At 45.8% G+C, this 17,932-nt stretch overlaps 1 protein-coding gene across 1 annotated transcript; it reads left to right on the forward strand.

The window, feature by feature from the left end:
• The first annotated feature begins 4,310 nt into the window (after positions 1-4,310).
• On the forward strand, positions 4,311-17,483 carry LOC119394802 (disintegrin and metalloproteinase domain-containing protein 10-like). Its single transcript, XM_049415995.1, has 5 exons — positions 4,311-4,425; positions 7,122-7,266; positions 8,589-8,707; positions 15,827-16,089; positions 17,445-17,483. Exons 1-5 carry the CDS (start codon positions 4,311-4,313, stop codon positions 17,481-17,483), a joined length of 681 nt encoding a protein of 226 aa, XP_049271952.1.
• The last annotated feature ends 449 nt before the right edge of the window (positions 17,484-17,932 follow it).

The raw sequence follows: 17,932 nt of genomic DNA on the forward strand, positions 1-17,932 counted from the left end.
CGGTATTGGGCCCCTTGTTATTTCTTATATATATCAATGATATCTTTAGAGTAGTCGAACAGCCGGTAAGAGTGAAACTTTTTGCAGATGATTGTCTAATTTATTCTACTGTAAGGAGCGCACACGATCAATTCAGAATTAGTCGTTGTTTGGAAAATTTCAGCGAATGGTGTAATTTATGGGGTATGAAAATACACAACACTAAGTCAACATACACACATATGACTAAAAAAGCAAACGTTATGTCTTTTCACTACAGTATCGATGGTAATTTATTAGTACATGCTAACCAATTTAAATATTTAGGTGTCACTCTTACGCAAAATCTGGCATGGCATACACACATCGAAAATGTGTGCTCGAAAGCGGATCAAAGACTAGGCTTCTTAAGGCAAAAATTGCACCAAGCTACACGAGATATAAAACTGGTGGCTTATAAAACTTTCATTAGACCAGTACTAGAATATGCCTCGGTCGTGTGGAGTCCTCATCAGGACAGCCTGAAAAAGAAATTGGAAAAAGTTCAACGCCGTGCCGTGCGCTTCATATGCACAAAGTACCACCGGTTGGATTCTGTCACGCAGATGTTAGAGTCATGTGAACTGGAACCACTAGAAGCACGAAGGCAAAAGAACCGGCTGAAAGTTTTTTTTAGGATACTGCATGGACAGCTGAAAATTAACAAAGATGAGTACTTGAAGCTGCCAGGGAAACGAAGCAGGCGTGTTAATCACAATTATGCTTTATTACCATATTTCGCTCGCAGTGATGTGTTTCGTCATTCTTTTTTCCCAGCTGTGATTGAACTTTGGAATGTGTTACCAAGCTGTGTAGTAAATGCAAGTGATGTTTGCCAATTTGAAAAATTGTTAGACATGTATTTAAATGATTGCGCTGCCACTTGACATACCTGTTTGTCTGTTTTTTTTGCATTTATTTCTACCCTCCCTGTAAGGACCCTCAACAGAGGGTTGACAGTATTAATAAATAAATAAATAAATAAATAAATAAATAAATAAATAAATAAATAAATAAATAAATAAATTCATGTTAAGATATCTCGTCTAAATAGTGCTTAGTCCTTTGTATGTGTTACTGTCCTATATGTATCGTCACTGTGCCCGAGTGTTCGTATCGTCATACGTTGGAATAAACTTTTTCTAAACACATGACTCCATTAGAGTGCTCTAAGACACTCCACACGTTCCAGTATTTAGAGACAGCTACATGAAGCTATTCCGCAATAGAATAAAAGAATGGTAATTTTAAGGGCTCGTTCTTGTCTTTTAAACACAACATTATTGAGAACAGACAATCAAGCCAAGGAAAGTACAGGGGACGTTATTTGTAGTAATTATGATATAAATATTTACTGCTATATGTAGCAGAGTGCATGTAGTACTCTCGGTTACCTTTTATTCTAAGCACTGCATGCAGTATCCCACAGTACTCTAAATGTTTTCATTTTTGCTATACACACTTCAGTTTGTTCACGCTGTACGTGGCGCGTTCGCGCTTGTTTTTTATATGGTCTGTGCAGCACGTTTTTTGCACGGGCATCATTTAAGTAAATGACTTATTTAGCAGTGCATTCACTCGTAATATTATGCTAGGCGTGCCGCCACGCGCAAGCCTCTATAACTTTTATTAAAGAGCAGCTGTCTTTTTCAAAAAAGGAAATTAATGGTACGACAGAGACATTTAATAAAGGGACACTAAATGAATTGATTTAGATCGATAAATTGTGCTCTGAGAACTCTAATGTCGTTAATTTCGCCATCATAGGTTTATTAATACAGGAGAAAATCAAGTTCAGAGTTTCATTTTTAAATTTCGCACCGAAATCTCCCTGCGAGACGTCACAGATTTCAAAGTGTATTTATCGTATTTTGGCGCCATTGGCTCAACAATATTACCCCACACTTCGTATGTTAAGTCTATGGCCCCCTCAGAGGACAATGTAGAACATTTTTACCGATTAGGAACTACATAGTTCCTAGTAGGCGCCGTCAAAACATGTGATGTCACGCCGAATGGTGCGGAAACTTCTAGGTGGGGTATCCACCCACATTTTGTTTTTGCGCGTATTCTCGCTTACTAAGCGTCTTCTCGCCGCAAGCGTGGTGTTTTTGGCATCGTGAAAGAGTACTTTACTAATATGAGAAAAATCGTTTTGCTCTTTAGTGTCCCTTTAAAATAGCCTCGTTCTATCTGGAAAATTTCTTGTCTTGAGTGATGATGGCACATACTACTCGCAGTGGTAGATAGGCCATGAATTGGAGTGCTGGCAAAAACTTGTGAGGACGAAGGGGTCTGACAAACCGGCATCAGCATCATCGTCGTCAATCGGAAGTTGTATCTTATATACCAGAATTGTTGTATGGTGGAAAACGTTGATACAATCAAGACAAAAGTAAAACAACTTGAAAGAAAGACAAGTTGAATGGGAACTTACCAATCTGTCATGTTAATTAGATTTGATAAGGTAGTTGTGGACTTCCAAGCGAGTGTTTCTGCGGCTCAACTCAGGGATAGCTTCCAAATACATGCTTGGAGGGACAGGAGGCCACGATTGCGGAGTTGTCAAAATGAAGTTATGAGTGGCGCAGTAAATCAACGTCGCTTTTATCTTATTTTGAAATGACTCGTATACACATGAAAGGGAGTTTGTCAGGGTTCACCGTGGAAACGAAACATATGGACCTGATCTTTGAACAACACTGAATATTATAACGATGTCTGCGGCTTCGTACTGGACAACCAACGGAACAAAAAAAAAGGCTTTTCCAAATTCACGTACACAAATTTATTTCTACCTCTTGTTCTCTGAAACCACCTCGGTGGTCTAGTGGTTACGGTGCTTGATTGCTTAGCCGAAGGCCGCGCGGTAGAATCCCGGCCACGGCGGCCGCATTTCGATGGAGGCGATTGCTAGGGGCCTGTATGTTCATGTTTAGGTACACTTGAAAGAACCCCAGATGGTCGAAATTTCCGGAGCCCTCCCCTGTGGCGTCTCTCATAATCAGATCACGGTTTTAGGATGTAAAGCCCCAACAGTTATCATTACCTCTTGTTGATGTGTGCAGTCTTTTTATGACACAGATAAATATTTTACTGACATTATGTTGCCGTTGCGCACGTGTAGGTTAGTATATTTAATTGGAGCCAAAAAAGCTTACGTGAATCAAACATGACATGTTTTGCTGTGTTGTCGGCCGGTGATGTTAGGCCTCTATCTAACTTGTAGTTACAAGCCGCATAATTGTGTTGTGAAAAACTGGACAACCATGCTAATTTTTTTATTATTGTCTTTTTATCCACATGGCCACAGTAATGCATCATACTGGCGATAAATGCGTTGTTTACGTTTCGAAACGCTTCCATGCTTGTTCTACATGTGTGCTCTATATTTCTGAAAAGTTTATCCTTCGCCTCGAAGGTCTTCGTGGTCTTTGAGTTTTAGAGAAGCTTTCTATTAGCGCAATATTTTCATGGTCAGCTTTCCCATTTCTACGTGCGCATTCGTAATTTCGTCACAACTATTTGTCAGGGAGTTGCTGGGAAACCTAAACACAATAGACATATTGATAACATATAAACAATTACGTCCGTTAAACAAGGCATCGATGAGCGGCCTTTATGAATCTGTTATGTTTAAAAGAGAATCAACATCAACATACGAGTGTATGAGCATGCGACACATGCAAGACGGAGGGTATAGAAGAAGAAGAAGAAGAAGAAGAAGATTACGATGTAGAATTCCGCAATTGAATTATTACCTACATAAAGCTGGACTCAAGGCGTCCCCGTTATGCATGTTTTGCAGCGAAATGGAAACAACTGAGCATTTATTTTTATTTTGTCGCCGCTATTCTAATCAGAGAAAAAGATACCTTGTCGCTCCATTTCAGAAGTTAGGATTAACAATAAATGTTCCGGTAATTTTATCATTTGGCGGCACTTCGTTAGGTTATAGCCACAGGGATGCCTGCTCTGCTGTGTTCGGTTACATAAATGAAACAAAAAAATTACCGTGTTAGTCTATTTTTCTCTGTTCAAAATCTTGGTTTGAAATCTGTCACTATTTCTCTTAGAAAGCCCGAACGATAGTCTGACCGTTTGCTCGTTAAGCATTTTCATTTATTCGATGTTTCATTTTTATCTAAATTTCCAGATTTCTTTAGTTTCATAGGTCTTTACCTTAAGCATCCTGCCGCCCGGTTCTTGGCCCATCCCCCTTTGTGGGGGAGCGCCATCAAGAAGAGGTCATCATCATCATCAAGAAGAAGAAGGAGAAGAAGCTTGCTGACATGGTCTTCCAAGCATCTGAACAAGACCGAATGACAGCAAAGTTAACAAAAAGCAAGAGCGTCATCGCGAAGGCAATAGTCGCCCTTCTGTTCCTCGGCGCCAAAGGCGGGGCAGGTAAGCATATGCGGCAAGAAGCCGTGAAATTCAGCCGCCGAACCTTGGCAAAAGCCAGGGGTGTAGCCAGAAATTTTTTTCGGGGGGGGGGGGGGGGCGGGTTCAATCATACTTTATGTATGGTCGTGCGTGCGTTTGTATGTGGGAGTGCATGTGTACATATGCAAAATTGAAAAATTTCGGGGGGAAGGTTTGAACCCCCCCCAACTCCCCCCCCCCCCTTGCCTACGCCCACGGCAATAGCGTATACATAGAGGACATTTCTTGTTGATACATTTGAAGGTAATGGTGCATATGAAAGCTGCTGCGCAGTTATATACATCAAATTGCGGTGTGCTTCCGACATCCGACAGTCGTTAGAAATGCTGAGCACTTACTCGACGTTTGGCACCGTAATTGAGCGTCGTATCGTGAATAAATGCACTATGAAATAGTAATAGCGCGATATTCTACACGGAGACACACAAGAGGAGCAACACAGACGTAATGCATAATGTATATTTCATAATGCAAAACCAACTAGCCTAAAGCTTCACTTTACTAAAGAATAATTGCACTTTTCCCTGGAGGGTAGTCTGCCCATGCGCGGCGACGACGACGGCGTTATGCATTTTGGCGGGGGTAGCACGGATGGGTGGATGGATGGGGCTGTACTCTTTTGATCGGGTGGCGTCCCACGCCAGCTAGCCGTAACACATAGTGAAGTATACTGACTCTATGTAGTGAAGGACTAAATTTCACTCCAGCCTTCATTAACACACCAATCAGAAAACCTCTTCTTGGTCATTTGTACCTGATTAAAGTCTATTTTCCTTCACTCTCCCTAAATACCAATGCTTTGAAAAATTCAGTCTCATTGCCTTGGACAGTAGGGTGAAGCTCTTTACAGAAGTATCAGGTGTTCGGCTGTTCCCCGTTATCCCCAGATGCACCGCATAGTGTGTCTATCCCTTCATACTTGGCTCAGTATGTGTAATAGCCCGCAATACTCCGATCTTGTGTACGAGACGAGCGCCTTAGTGACACTTGGTGTCGGAAGGTTGGAAATGATCCAGAAGAAAAAAATAGTGTGAAGCCAGGCCTCCGCGATCACTTGAGTTGTACTAATCATACGTCGCACAATCCATCATATAGCTGATTTCTCGAGTCCTCTGAGCTTCCCTTTTCGATCACACACTTGATCAGCCCGCACTCCTGTGAGCCGTCCGCCGCGGTGGTGTAGCGGTTACGGTGCTGGGCTGCTCACCCGAAGGTCGCGGGTTCGATTCCTGCCGCGGCGGTCGCTTTTCGATAGAGACGGAATGCTAGGCCCGTGTACTGTGCAATGTCAGCGCACATTAAAGAACACCAGATGGTCAAAATTGCCGGAGCCGTCCCGTACGGCGTCCCTCATAATCATATCGTGGTTTTTGGACGTAAAAACCCAGATACTATAATATTATTGCGATAGCAGTTATATGGACACTCTCGGCTGGTTTCTGCCGTCGGCCTCATGTCCCGTATATGCATAGGCGTGCGCAGCGTTCCCCATTAAGGTGGGGCGAAGGTTCATCGCAACGCCCCCCCCCCCCAGCCCTACTAAGTCAATGTATGGGGCAGATTTTGCGCCCCCCCCCCCCTCTTAGGTGACTAGAAAGGTCAATGTACGGGGCAGATCTCGCGCCCCCCCCTCTTACGTCATTAGAGGGGGCGGCCGCCCCTCCCCCTGCCCCCTCTGTGCGCACGCCTATGCGTATATGTATATGTGTATATGTATATATATAAAAGCCACAAAGAAAAATAATTCAGAAAAGTATTTTTCGACGCGCGGAATCGAGCGGTTGCCCTCTCGCTCCGCAGAGCGCTGCGTTCGCGGCTAGGCCACGAAGAGTACCGCCTTTCCAACATGCTAACGGGGAGCAAAAGATATACACCATTTACTTAAGCGTGCTTTCTTGCGCACCAGCGAGATGGCGCGAAGTGCGCGAGGCGCGCTTTAAAGGTCATCGCCCCGCTCGTAGCAATGCGCACGCGCCTCCGTGGACTTCGCCCTACAGGGCGTGGTCGCCTGCGCGCGCGCTTATCTCGCGAGGGGGTGGTTTGTATGCCTCGTGCTTTCACCACGATGTCCGCGCTGAAGTTAGAGAGCGTACGAAGATCACTTCGCTCGCTGCAGCGGCCGCGTTTGTGAAACGAGCATGCTGTTCAAACAGAGGTCAGTAACAACTGTGACAGTTGTTAGTTCGCGCTCGATCTGTGTATACCTGTGCGTTCGTTTCATGCGTGATTCCTTATGTTTGAGCAGCGCGCTTTAAGTGTCGAGCTGTGACACTTGATAGTTCGCGGTCGTCCTGTGTGTGTTCTTTTCATGCGTCCTTTGCGCTTGAGTAACGCGCTGGAAATTTCGAGCTGCTTTCCGTTCTTCGCGTTACATTTCAATTTGTTGCCATCGCATCCATTGCTTTGCCGTTGCGGCCAAACTGTGCCTTTTTTTATTATTCCTGTGAGCTTTCGTCCTTTGACGGTTTCACTTAATGTTGAGAAATATGCACGGCTGAGAAGTATGCACGCATACGAAGTGTGCTACATAAAAGTTTCTATATATGTACCGTTGTCTCATTCAGTGAGTGTGGTATGTGAGGCTTATTCGATACTTGCGGCTTTTACGCGAGAAATGACGTCATGACGAATTCTTTGACCGCTGCTACGCGCTGCAGAGGAGCTGGGCCAGTTCCTCCGCAATTACGAGTTGCTCTCGTATCCGGAGTCGCAGATGAACGCCGCCTCAAGCTCCCACCGAGTCAAGCGATCCGTGAAGGAGCCGTCCGATACCATCCACGTCCACTTCAAGGCCCAAGGAAGGTGGGGTATCGCGAGATAGATAACCATACCACGTGCGTGCGTTCATAATACATACATACATACATACATACATCATACATACATACATACATACATACATACATACATACATACATACATACATACATACATACATACATACATACATACATACATACATACATACATACATACATACATACATACATAGTGTGTGCGTACATTCATACGGGAACAGCTGTCAAAACAAGGGGAATGGCAATGAAGTCAGCGTTTCAGCAAGAGGGCTTCTCTTCGTCAGATCGCGAGATAGATAACCATACCACGTGCGTGCGTTCATAATACATACATACATACATACATACATACATACATACATACATACATACATACATACATACATACATACATACATACATACATACATACATAGTGTGTGCGTACATTCATACGGGAACAGCTGTCAAAACAAGGGGAATGGCAATGAAGTCAGCGTTTCAGCAAGAGGGCTTCTCTTCGTCAGATCGCGAGATAGATAACCATACCACGTGCGTGCGTTCAATAATACATACATACATACATACATACATACATACATACATACATACATACATACATACATACATACATACATACATACATACATACATACATACATACATACATAGTGTGTGCGTACATTCATACGGGAACAGCTGTCAAAACAAGGGGAATGGCAATGAAGTCAGCGTTCAGCAAGAGGGCTTCTCTTCGTCAGATCGCGAGATAGATAACCATACCACGTGCGTGCGTTCATAATACATACATACATACATACATACATACATACATACATACATACATACATACATACATACATACATACATACATACATACATAGTGTGTGCGTACATTCATACGGGAACAGCTGTCAAAACAAGGGGAATGGCAATGAAGTCAGCGTTTCAGCAAGAGGGCTTCTCTTCGTCAGTGCAAATGCTTTTCTTGGCAGCATTTGGGAACCTCAATGCCCTACCCTCAACGAGATTGAATATAGTAGGATATGTTAGGTGAAGCGAAGGAAGCGGCTCGATTTGCTTTAAACGCATTTCTTCTGTTATTGGGTCTAGATTAAATTAGTGAGCTAAGGTTAAAAAAGCGGCCAAGAAAAACAGTTAAGAATAACGAGGACAACTGCCATTGTAAAAAAAAAAAAAACGTTGCCTTCGTCACCATATTCTATTTTCTATCACTGTTGCAAACAAAATTTAGACACACTTTTCGGTATTTTTCATATGATAAAAGCATCATTCCTATAACCTTGCCCTGCTTTGAGGTTCATCAAATATTTGGTCTATTCCAGGGACTTTCACCTCGTATTGCGCCGAGATTTCTCCGCTTTCGCGGACAACTTCGTCATGAGGACCACGTCGGGGCCTGTGGACGCCGATCTCTCGCACATCTACTCCGGTTACCTTGACGGTAAGCCCACAGCGCTGTGGAGCGGGCACACATGTTCAGCGAACCTCAGTACTGACAGCCGTGGGCATATTGCTCGTGGTGCACATGCCGCGATAAGTACGCATGCACGCTACAACGCCGACAAAGAACTTATATAGTGTTGCGAAATGTAGGGATTAGCACACGTTAACGTCTTCGCTGGTGTTGTGCAGACGCTGCCATATCATATTACAGTCACAGCGTCAAGACTTTCATTCTTTTATGCTTTACCTTCTCCACAATAACTCATCCTTTATACTTAAATGCAAACCGGGACACTGCTGAACCATCGACCAGTAGCCCTTCATAGATATTTATGTTCCTCTCCAAAATTTATCTCAAAAACTTCTATCACTCACATTTGCTGTCCTTTGAGCAAAATTATCACGATAAAGGTAGTGGAGGCGATTCATTCGATCCTTATTAATTACAGTTTGGCTTAGTTTGGCTTTAAGAACAAAAGTTTCACAACATGCGAGGTGCATGTGCCGCTTGTATACTCGTTTTATAAAAGTGGCTTTTCTAAAATAAGAAAAAAAAAACGTTCTGGGATATTTTTCCTCATTTATTTTCACTTGGTATTAAGCCTGGTGTACATTTGTGGAAGAGGTTCCCTGCTGTATTTTCAGTTCTTTTTCACTTAGGGAGACATACTAATGCCATATCAGTCGATGACTAAGAAAGAACGCAGGTAGTTGCGATAAGTTACATCGTGACAGACCAATGGACTTCTGCATAGACGACTATAAACTTGAAGCTGTCGATTAATTTGTCTGTCGCTATTTTTCTTTCTCTCTTATATCTCGTCTCATTTCGCGCCATTCGTTGTAAGTGTCGGTACTTACAGCACACACTTCCAACGTGACTCTAATGACCACTTACATGTCGAACACCACAACAAATTCCATTGTTTTAAATGCGAAGGTTCTTTAATGAACTTTAATCAGAATACGTTTTTTAGGGCGAGCGTGTGCACACTTGTTAATGAACAGATAATTAGCGAAGAAGACGCACACACAAGTTTAAAAAGTAGGAAGACGAGCAGTGGACTTACCTCTATTCTTCCTCAGCAGGTACTCCCCCCTCCACCCTTGGCTACTCCCCTGTGTCAAGGCAAAAGTGATTGCTCATATAATTACATCATCTTCCTGTTAAAAAGAAAAGGTGGCGCCCTCAAGCTTACTACTTGTACCGATTTTGAAATGCGGCTAATTGATATAGACAGCCTATGCGCCCATGCTGCGTTTCCCGTTATCCGAAAACAACAGCATGGCCGAACATGGAAGCACAACCACAACTTTCACCATCCGGCGGTCAATCACTACTAAACAATTACCTGTCGCCGCCAGCCGCGAGCGCCACGTTTCTCGGCATACCCGGCTCGTGTACACGAAACCTCGACATCTCCATCTGTCGTTAGCCCTCTACGACAGCAGTGGCCTAACAGATTGCGTGACGAGTCCCCAGCATCCGAGCGAAGCCTTACGCCGCCTTCGAGACGACCACGCCGTTCGCCGTCCCCGCGTCGTCGGTCGCCTTCTCCTCCCCAGCTGGGAAACTAGCTGGTGCGACCGATGGAGGTGCGGTCGCGGGACGGTCCGATTCGCCAATTCCTCCTTCTGCTGTGATGTTGAAGAACAAAGTGCGTGTCTGTATAGACGGTGTAAACACTGTAGCTCTTGTAGATACTGGTGCGACTATTTCGGTGATGAGCCTTCATTTTAAAAATCACTTTTTAGGACATAAGGTTATGTTTGCGTGGGATCGCAATGAAACTTTTCGTGGAGTTGGAGGAGAAATGTTGCGCCCCGTTGGTGTTTGTTCGGCTTTAGTAACGATTGGAGGACAAAGTTTTAGAGCAGAATTCATTGTATTGGCGCAAGCAACTCATAGTGTTATCTTAGGGATAGACCTCCTGCGAGAATGTGGCGCTACACTTGACTGTGGAACTGGGGGAAATTATTCTCCAAAGCACGTTGCCAACTGCCGTAATTGACGATTTTCGGGCTCAACCCGCCGACGTTCTTTCGATGTCAGAAGATGCGTTGATCCCTGGTCATTCAGCCATGTTTATTCCCGGTGTGCTCTTCTCGTGTCCTGTTGGGATCCTGCAGCGGCCTAGTGGAACCAGATCATACCAACGCACTTAAGAAGAATGTGCTGGTCCCTCGGTCGTTATTCAAGTTATCGACGGACGTGCTCTCTTGTGGACAGTCAACGCTTCTGCAGAGTCTGTCTGTCTGCCAGCCGGATTCAAATTGGGAACGTTTGAGGAGATGGCCACAATTAACGTCCGGACGGTTGAAGGGTCCCGAGACATCCATCCACTTACTCCTGACTACTCAGCCGACTTGCGGCGCATGATAAACAAATCACTGTCTTCTACTGAGCTGGATGTTCTTCAGGAGGTACTCGCCAGGTACGCGCCAGTCTTTGATTTGCTCAAAGCGATCATTGTTTTACGCTGCCAACTCCCGTATGCACCACCGTATCAACACGGGAGATGCTACACCGATACGCCAGAAGCCTTACCGCGTATCCCCTTCGGAAAGGAAAGTGATCGCCGAACAGGTCAACGACATGCTGCAGAAGGGCGTTATTCAGGAGTCATGCAGCCCCTGGGCAGCTCCGGTTATACTCGTAAAAAAGAAAGAAAACTCATGGAGATTTGTGTCGACTACCGCCGCCTTGACGCCGTCACGAAGAAAGACGTGTATCCTTTACCACGCATCGACGATGCTGTTGATTGCCTGCACTCCGCCTCGTACTTTTCATCCGTCGGCCTCCGGTCTGGGTACTGGCAGATACCAATGCATCCGTCTGACAGAGAAAAGACTGCTTTCGTTACGCCCGACGGCTTATTTGAGTTTAACGTTATGCCGTTTGGCTTATGTAACGCTCCAGCAACCTTCGAGCGATTCATGGACTCCATACTTCGCGGTCTCAAATGGGAGATTTGTATGTGTTATCTCGATGACGTCATTATTTTCGGCAGGACTTTCCACGAGCATAACCAGCGGCTCAGCGTTGTTCTCAGTTGTATCAAACAAGCTGGTCTTATTTTAAACTCCAAGAAGTGCAACTTTGGTGAGCGCCAAGCCGTTGTTCTTGGATATCTAGTCGACCAGGACGGCATACGACCAGATCCCAACAAGATCACTGCAGTCCGCAACTTCAAGCCACCAAAGACGGTGAAGGACCTTCGTAGCTTCCTGGGCCTTTGTTCTTATTTTCGCCGGTTTATTAAAAACTTCGCCCAGCTAGCTCATCCACTGACAGACTTGCTTCGAAAGGACACCCCCTACCGGTGGACCGCTGAGCATGAGGCTGCTTTCGAACAGTTGAAGTTTTTGCTCACTTCTGGGCCCCTTCTGCATCATTTCGACCCGGAGGCACTCACAGAACTGCATACCGATGCAAGTGTCGTGGGCGTTGGTGCCGTCCTCGTCCAGTTTCATGACGGACGCCAACACGTCGTTGCGTATGCAAGTCGTGCTTTGACAAAGGCTGAAAGCAATTATACTGTAACAGAACTGGAATGCCTCGCAGTTGTTTTCGCCATACACAAGTTCAGACCTTATTTGTACGGCCGACATTTCAAGATCGTAACCGACCATCATTCCCTATGTTGGCTTGTCGGATTACGTGACCCAGCGGGCCGGTTGGCTCGTTGGTCCTTGCGGCTTCAGGAATATAACTTTTCTGTTGCCTACAAGAGTGGGCGATGCCATGCCGACGCCGATTGCTTATCTCGTCTACCACCTCCAACTACAAGCACCGATGACGACGATTTCGACAATTACCTTGCGACGGTCTCCTTAGACTTTGCGAGTATGGACATCTTCAGTCAGGAGCAGCTGCGCGACCCATCACTGAGACCAATTATTGATGCGACCAACAGATCTCGACACTCAACGAAATTTGTGATTCGTGACGGTGTTTTGTACCGCAAGAATTACTCAAGCAATGGTGCCCCACTGCTTCTAGTCGTCCCAGAACGCTTGCGCCTTGCGGTGTTCCGAGCAATGCACGACGACATTACGTCTGGGCACCTTGGATTTGCTCGGACGCTTCATCGCATCCGACAGCGGTTCTACTGGCCTCGACTGTGGAAGACGACGAAGCACTACGTCGCCAGTTGTGATGTATGCCAACGCCACAAGCAACCGACTGCTCTTCCTGCAGGTACACTGCAACAAGTTACGCCACCGACTTCGCCTTTCGAAAAAGTCGGCATAGATTTGCTCGGCCCTTTCCCGAAGTCTTCCACCGGACGCCGCTGGATTATCGTCTGCGTGGATTATCTAACACGTTACACTGAGACGATGGCACTTGCTTCAGCCACCTCATCTGATGTGTCCTGGTTCCTACTGCATTCGATTATCCTCCGTCACGGGGCTCCCCGTGTGGTAATAAGTGATCGTGGCCGGCAGTTCACCGCTGACGTTGTCGAAGAACTACTACGGCTCTGTGGGTCTCACTATCGGCATTCCACGCCTTACCACCCGCAAACCAACGGGCTAACTGAGCGTACCAATCGTACCATCATAAACATGCTTTCAATGTATGTCTCAGCGGATCATAAGAACTGGGATGCCGTACTACCTTTCATAACGTATGCCTTTAACACCGCCAAACACGAAGTAACAGGTTATACACCTTTCTTTCTGCTCTACGCTCGCCATCCTCAAAGTTTCCTAGACACCGTGCTTCCTTTCTCGACCAACGAAAATGCAAGTGTCGCGCAGACCTTGTGTCGCGCTGAAGAAGCACGTCGACTGGCCCGGCTCAGAACTCTCTCGTCCCATTCCCGTGCTAAGGCCCGTTACGACGCAAGACATTTGCCAGTCACCTTTGCAACAGGTGATCTCGTATGGTTGTGGACACCACTAAGAAAGCAGGGACTTTGCCAAAAGCTTCTTTCTAAGTACACCGGTCCATTCGTCGTCGTTAAAGGTTTGAGCGACGTCACCTACGTCATCGCAAAAGTGACAGCTGGCAACCGCCGTTCACGCAAGACGCAACTTGTCCATGTTGCACGACTGAAGCCCTGCACTCAGCGAGCCCTCTGACTTGCTCGGTGAGCTTCGTCTGGCCCCGAGGAAAATGTAACGCGGCGCTGGAAGAGCGCGAAAGAAGAACGAAGAAGAAGAACGGGCGCGAGGGATTTGGTGCTCGGCATCATCGGATCGTCCCTTGTCTTTTGCCTGCCGCTTCATTGACCTCATTGTAAATAAACCCATATCATCCGTAACAATATTAATACTGCGATCTCGCTACAAGATGTTCGCGAAACTTCGCGTATGCTCACGTGACTTGACTGAGGTTCAGCACGAACGTGAAATGCATATGGTATTCGAAAATTGAGACGCGAATTATGTGTGAGCAAACTGTCGCTGTTTCGCACATAAGAAGAACGAAATTACTTTGGCACCGAGTCAGTCTGATTACTTTTACACTCTGTTGTTACGCGTACGCTGCTTTTTTCATGTCGAAGTTCTTTAAAAATAAAGGTAGTGCGTGTATGACACAGTACATCTGTTTCGTTTTAGTGTTGCTACATAGCACTGCACCTTATTATGGCCACTATTCTTTACACTGTCAAGTTCCGTCATATTGTCATTTTTCGTAAAGGCTGCATTTTAAATCAATCAGAAAGGTCGTAGTAGCCCTCTGGGTCAATCAGAGCTGAAAAAAGTGGTAAATTCGATGACAAGGCGGAATTAGACAGTGTCCAGAAGAGCACACACCCCTGGTCTACTTTCACATTCTGTCTGATATTTGAGTTGCTCTTATGGATAGCCTCTCCCATTAGAAACTGTGGGCTTTTTCCATTCCCCCACCCTGCTTGATGCTCGGATTAGAGCGTATTTCCGTGACGGAAATACGTCGTGAAAGTTTTGGTGGACGCCGGCATAATACACTTTCGTGTTAAAAAGAAAAGTCAGCCAGTTCCACATTTTGAAAAGTGTCGGACAGCGAATCTGTAAGTGCGCGAGTGTATGTGATCGGCTTGCGAGATCACGTGGTGAATCCGCCGCTCTATTTGAAATACGCGCGCTTACGCATTTCGAGCATCAATCAGCATCTATCATCATCATAATCATCATCATCATGTCGTTTTATCTATTTCTTTATTCACTCCCCCTCTCGTCACGTGACCTGCGTGACGCCTATTACTGCTACTACTACTACTATGACGACGACGACGGCGGTACAGAGGAGAGTAAAACAGCACTGTTGTAAAAAAAAAAAAGAAACCACGCATTTCCACGAAGTGAATCATGACGAGTGGGCGAAGTTCTGGGTATCGTATGGGTGACTAACCGTACGTTACCCGAGCGTTGCCCCATATAATGTAAATTGAGTGACATAAAGTGACATAAAGAGTCGACGACAGAGGTAGGTTCTAAGGTCCACAAAGTCAAGTCGCCGACTAGTAAGGTGAAAGCTGTAGGAAGTGCGGAGCCAAGAGGCGTTGGCGGAGCAGTGATTCGCCTGCCCTTCTGCGACGCTCGCGTTCGCGGGCAAGCACGTGCTGGCGTTCCAAACGTGCAGACTGCTCGTCGTCCATGGCGGGAAAGGAAAACCCATTTGTGATGCAGTGACAGGGCTTCTCTCCTCCTTTCCCTCCTTTTCACCCCCACTTCCCTTTCCACCCGCTTGCTATACTATACTATACTATACTATACTATACACGGATACGTTATGCTTTACCCTCCCCTTCTCCTTCTCACTTTCACATCCCTTTACCACCATCTTGCTATATTATACTATATACTGCTATGCTATACTTTACCCTCCCCTCCTCCTTTTCATCCTGCTCACGCATACTTCCTCACCTTCACTTCTCTTTCCCACCCCTTGCTACACTGTGGAGTAAATGGCTGTGATATGCTTTACCCTCTTCCTTCCTCTTTTCCCTCCTACTCCCACCCCCTTGCTGTACTGTACTACGCATGGCTATGCTATACATGACTATGCTATACACGGTTTTGCCTGCCTGACGCCAAGCGACGACATGAGGTGACGGCATACCATGACAGCATCCCAGGCCCTTAAGGGGCTGCGCACTTAAAATTCGCAAATGAAAATTTTCAGGTGACCCGGGCAGTCACGTGTACGGCTCCGTTGTCAGTGGCGTCTTCGAAGGCCGCATCACCACAAGTGACGGGCGCACATTCTACGCCGAGGCGGCCTGGAAGTATGCGGGCCGGCTGCCCGAAAACTCGGACGGGCACACGGTCTTCTACGCGGCCGACGATGTCCGTTTGCCGCCACAGCTTGCCGCGCACGGTGGATGCGGGCTCGACAAGTTGCAGGCGCACATGGCGGCTCACGGGATTGACCTGCGGCGTCGTACGGTGAGCGCTCTGCTGACTGCGAGCTGGCGCTCCAGTAACAGCACTGTGAAAGATTATGGTTTTTCATGTCCTCGCTGCAAAAGCAAGCATGCCGAGCACTATCGAATCGAACACAGCTGTAACACTTGAAAAACAGTCATCATTCCACGGCGCTGACCAAAGCGCCGTGGTCTCGTGTTCTTTCTTGTCCTGTCTTTCTAGCGCTCTTTTTCACTCGTAATCATGAACCAACCAGCTCAAATGAGTACCCTACTACATTATTCTTTATTTTCATCGTATGTACACAACACGCCTACATATTACATAAATTATGGAGAGGTGCCAAAGTAAAGAAAAACTGTCGTACGGACCTCCTACTATTAATGCATATGCCCAAGAAAATCAAAGTAGCAAGTGGCCAGGTGCAAGCAAAAAATTACAAAGAACTAGAACCTAGAAGGAGCAAATTCGTGAGGACAGCCAAAAGTTAGATAATCGCTTACGCAGCTAACTGGAGCTTTCGGTTGTTCTCTGAAATAAAAGTGTGCGATTACTGTATTTTGTCATTGCTGAGCGCTCGGGCTCGAAATGCTGCCACTAAAGGGCCCTTTAACCACCCAGAGGTTGAAATTTAGTCGTGGTGTTGCGCACATGTCTACAACGAACACGAAAGCCACGAGAACTTTTCGAAATGGTGCCGTAATAGCGGTGTTACACGCGTTTGATGATCAAAATGCGGCTATCGCTCGTTTCGCTCTTTCCTTCGCTGCGCTACGTTCATTGGTTTGTTCATCCTCCTCTCCGAGCTTTCCTTCTCGCCGTGAGAGTAGGAAGAAAGGGGAGCGCGCGTGTCTGCAGGTAGACAAACAGGTTCTTTCTGCTGCTGACCTGACCAGATTCTCCTGGCGACGTCATGGCCGACGCTGGTGATACCGAGAGGACTTAGAGGAGCACGGGATTGTTCGTTTTGTTTTGTGGGGGCGCTGCCGCGTTTGAAAATGTTGATCATGACCATATTCTGAACTCGATGCACGCGGTTACTTGAAACGTTACAGTGGGGGTCAAAACCTTACCGTGAAATGTTACAGTGGGGGAAAAAGACAGTAGCGCATACACTAGGAGTCGAACGCGAATCTGGGTTGTTCTAATTAGTTTGTTTTATGTTCACACGATATTCTCGGCGATATTATTACCACAAGTGTTAATGATAAGAACAGCAGTGGAATCGCTTTCTGCTGTTTTTTTTTGTTAATTTTGTTCAAAGAAAAGAATTCACATTGGCGAGACACCGTGGTTTAGAATTGGCTTTCTTTAAAGAGACTTGGAAAGGTGGGAACCAATGATGATAAAATACGTGTTGACCGCGACTGGAGCAGGTTTTCAACAGCATCATGATCGTGACGCCAACACCGTGATGGCATCGTCATATGTAACGTTCAGCGTCAACAATATTTTTGTCAAATGTGTTTGACTTTACGACCTCCGCTACTTCCGCCATGATTATCATTATCAGCATCGCCATCGTGGCAGCTTCCTCATCAATGCTAAGCAGGTTGTCCCACGTTGCTTCATCCAAGACTTTAAAAATGAAAGACGCGTCGGAAGCGAATTGAACCGAACGCATACCGTTCGCACTAGCCTATATTTAGTCCGGCTATCATTTAATAATTATGTTCAATTACTCAACTTTTTAATTTTGTCTGAAGACCCGAAGTATGATCGCAGTGTAGGAAAGTACCTTCATAAACTTGATTGAATTGTTTCCTGTACGATACGTCTAAGGTAGTCCTTTTTATGCGTTGTAAATAGAGCCTGCGAAATATGAAAAAAAAAGCCACTTGACGGAGCGCTTAAACAGTGCAGT

The sequence above is a fragment of the Rhipicephalus sanguineus genome, chromosome 5 (assembly GCF_013339695.2).
Source record: "Rhipicephalus sanguineus isolate Rsan-2018 chromosome 5, BIME_Rsan_1.4, whole genome shotgun sequence".
NCBI lineage: Eukaryota > Metazoa > Arthropoda > Arachnida > Ixodida > Ixodidae > Rhipicephalus > Rhipicephalus sanguineus.

Excerpts from the sequence above, each read along its gene's own strand:
- LOC119394802 (XM_049415995.1), top strand. The coding sequence starts at position 4,311 with ATGGTCTTCCAAGCATCTGAACAAGACCGAATGACAGCAAAGTTAACA. Across the intron at positions 4,426-7,121 it reads CGGCGCCAAAGGCGGGGCAG|AGGAGCTGGGCCAGTTCCTC; the intron begins GTAAGCATATGC and ends TACGCGCTGCAG. Across the intron at positions 7,267-8,588 it reads CACTTCAAGGCCCAAGGAAG|GGACTTTCACCTCGTATTGC; the intron begins GTGGGGTATCGC and ends GGTCTATTCCAG.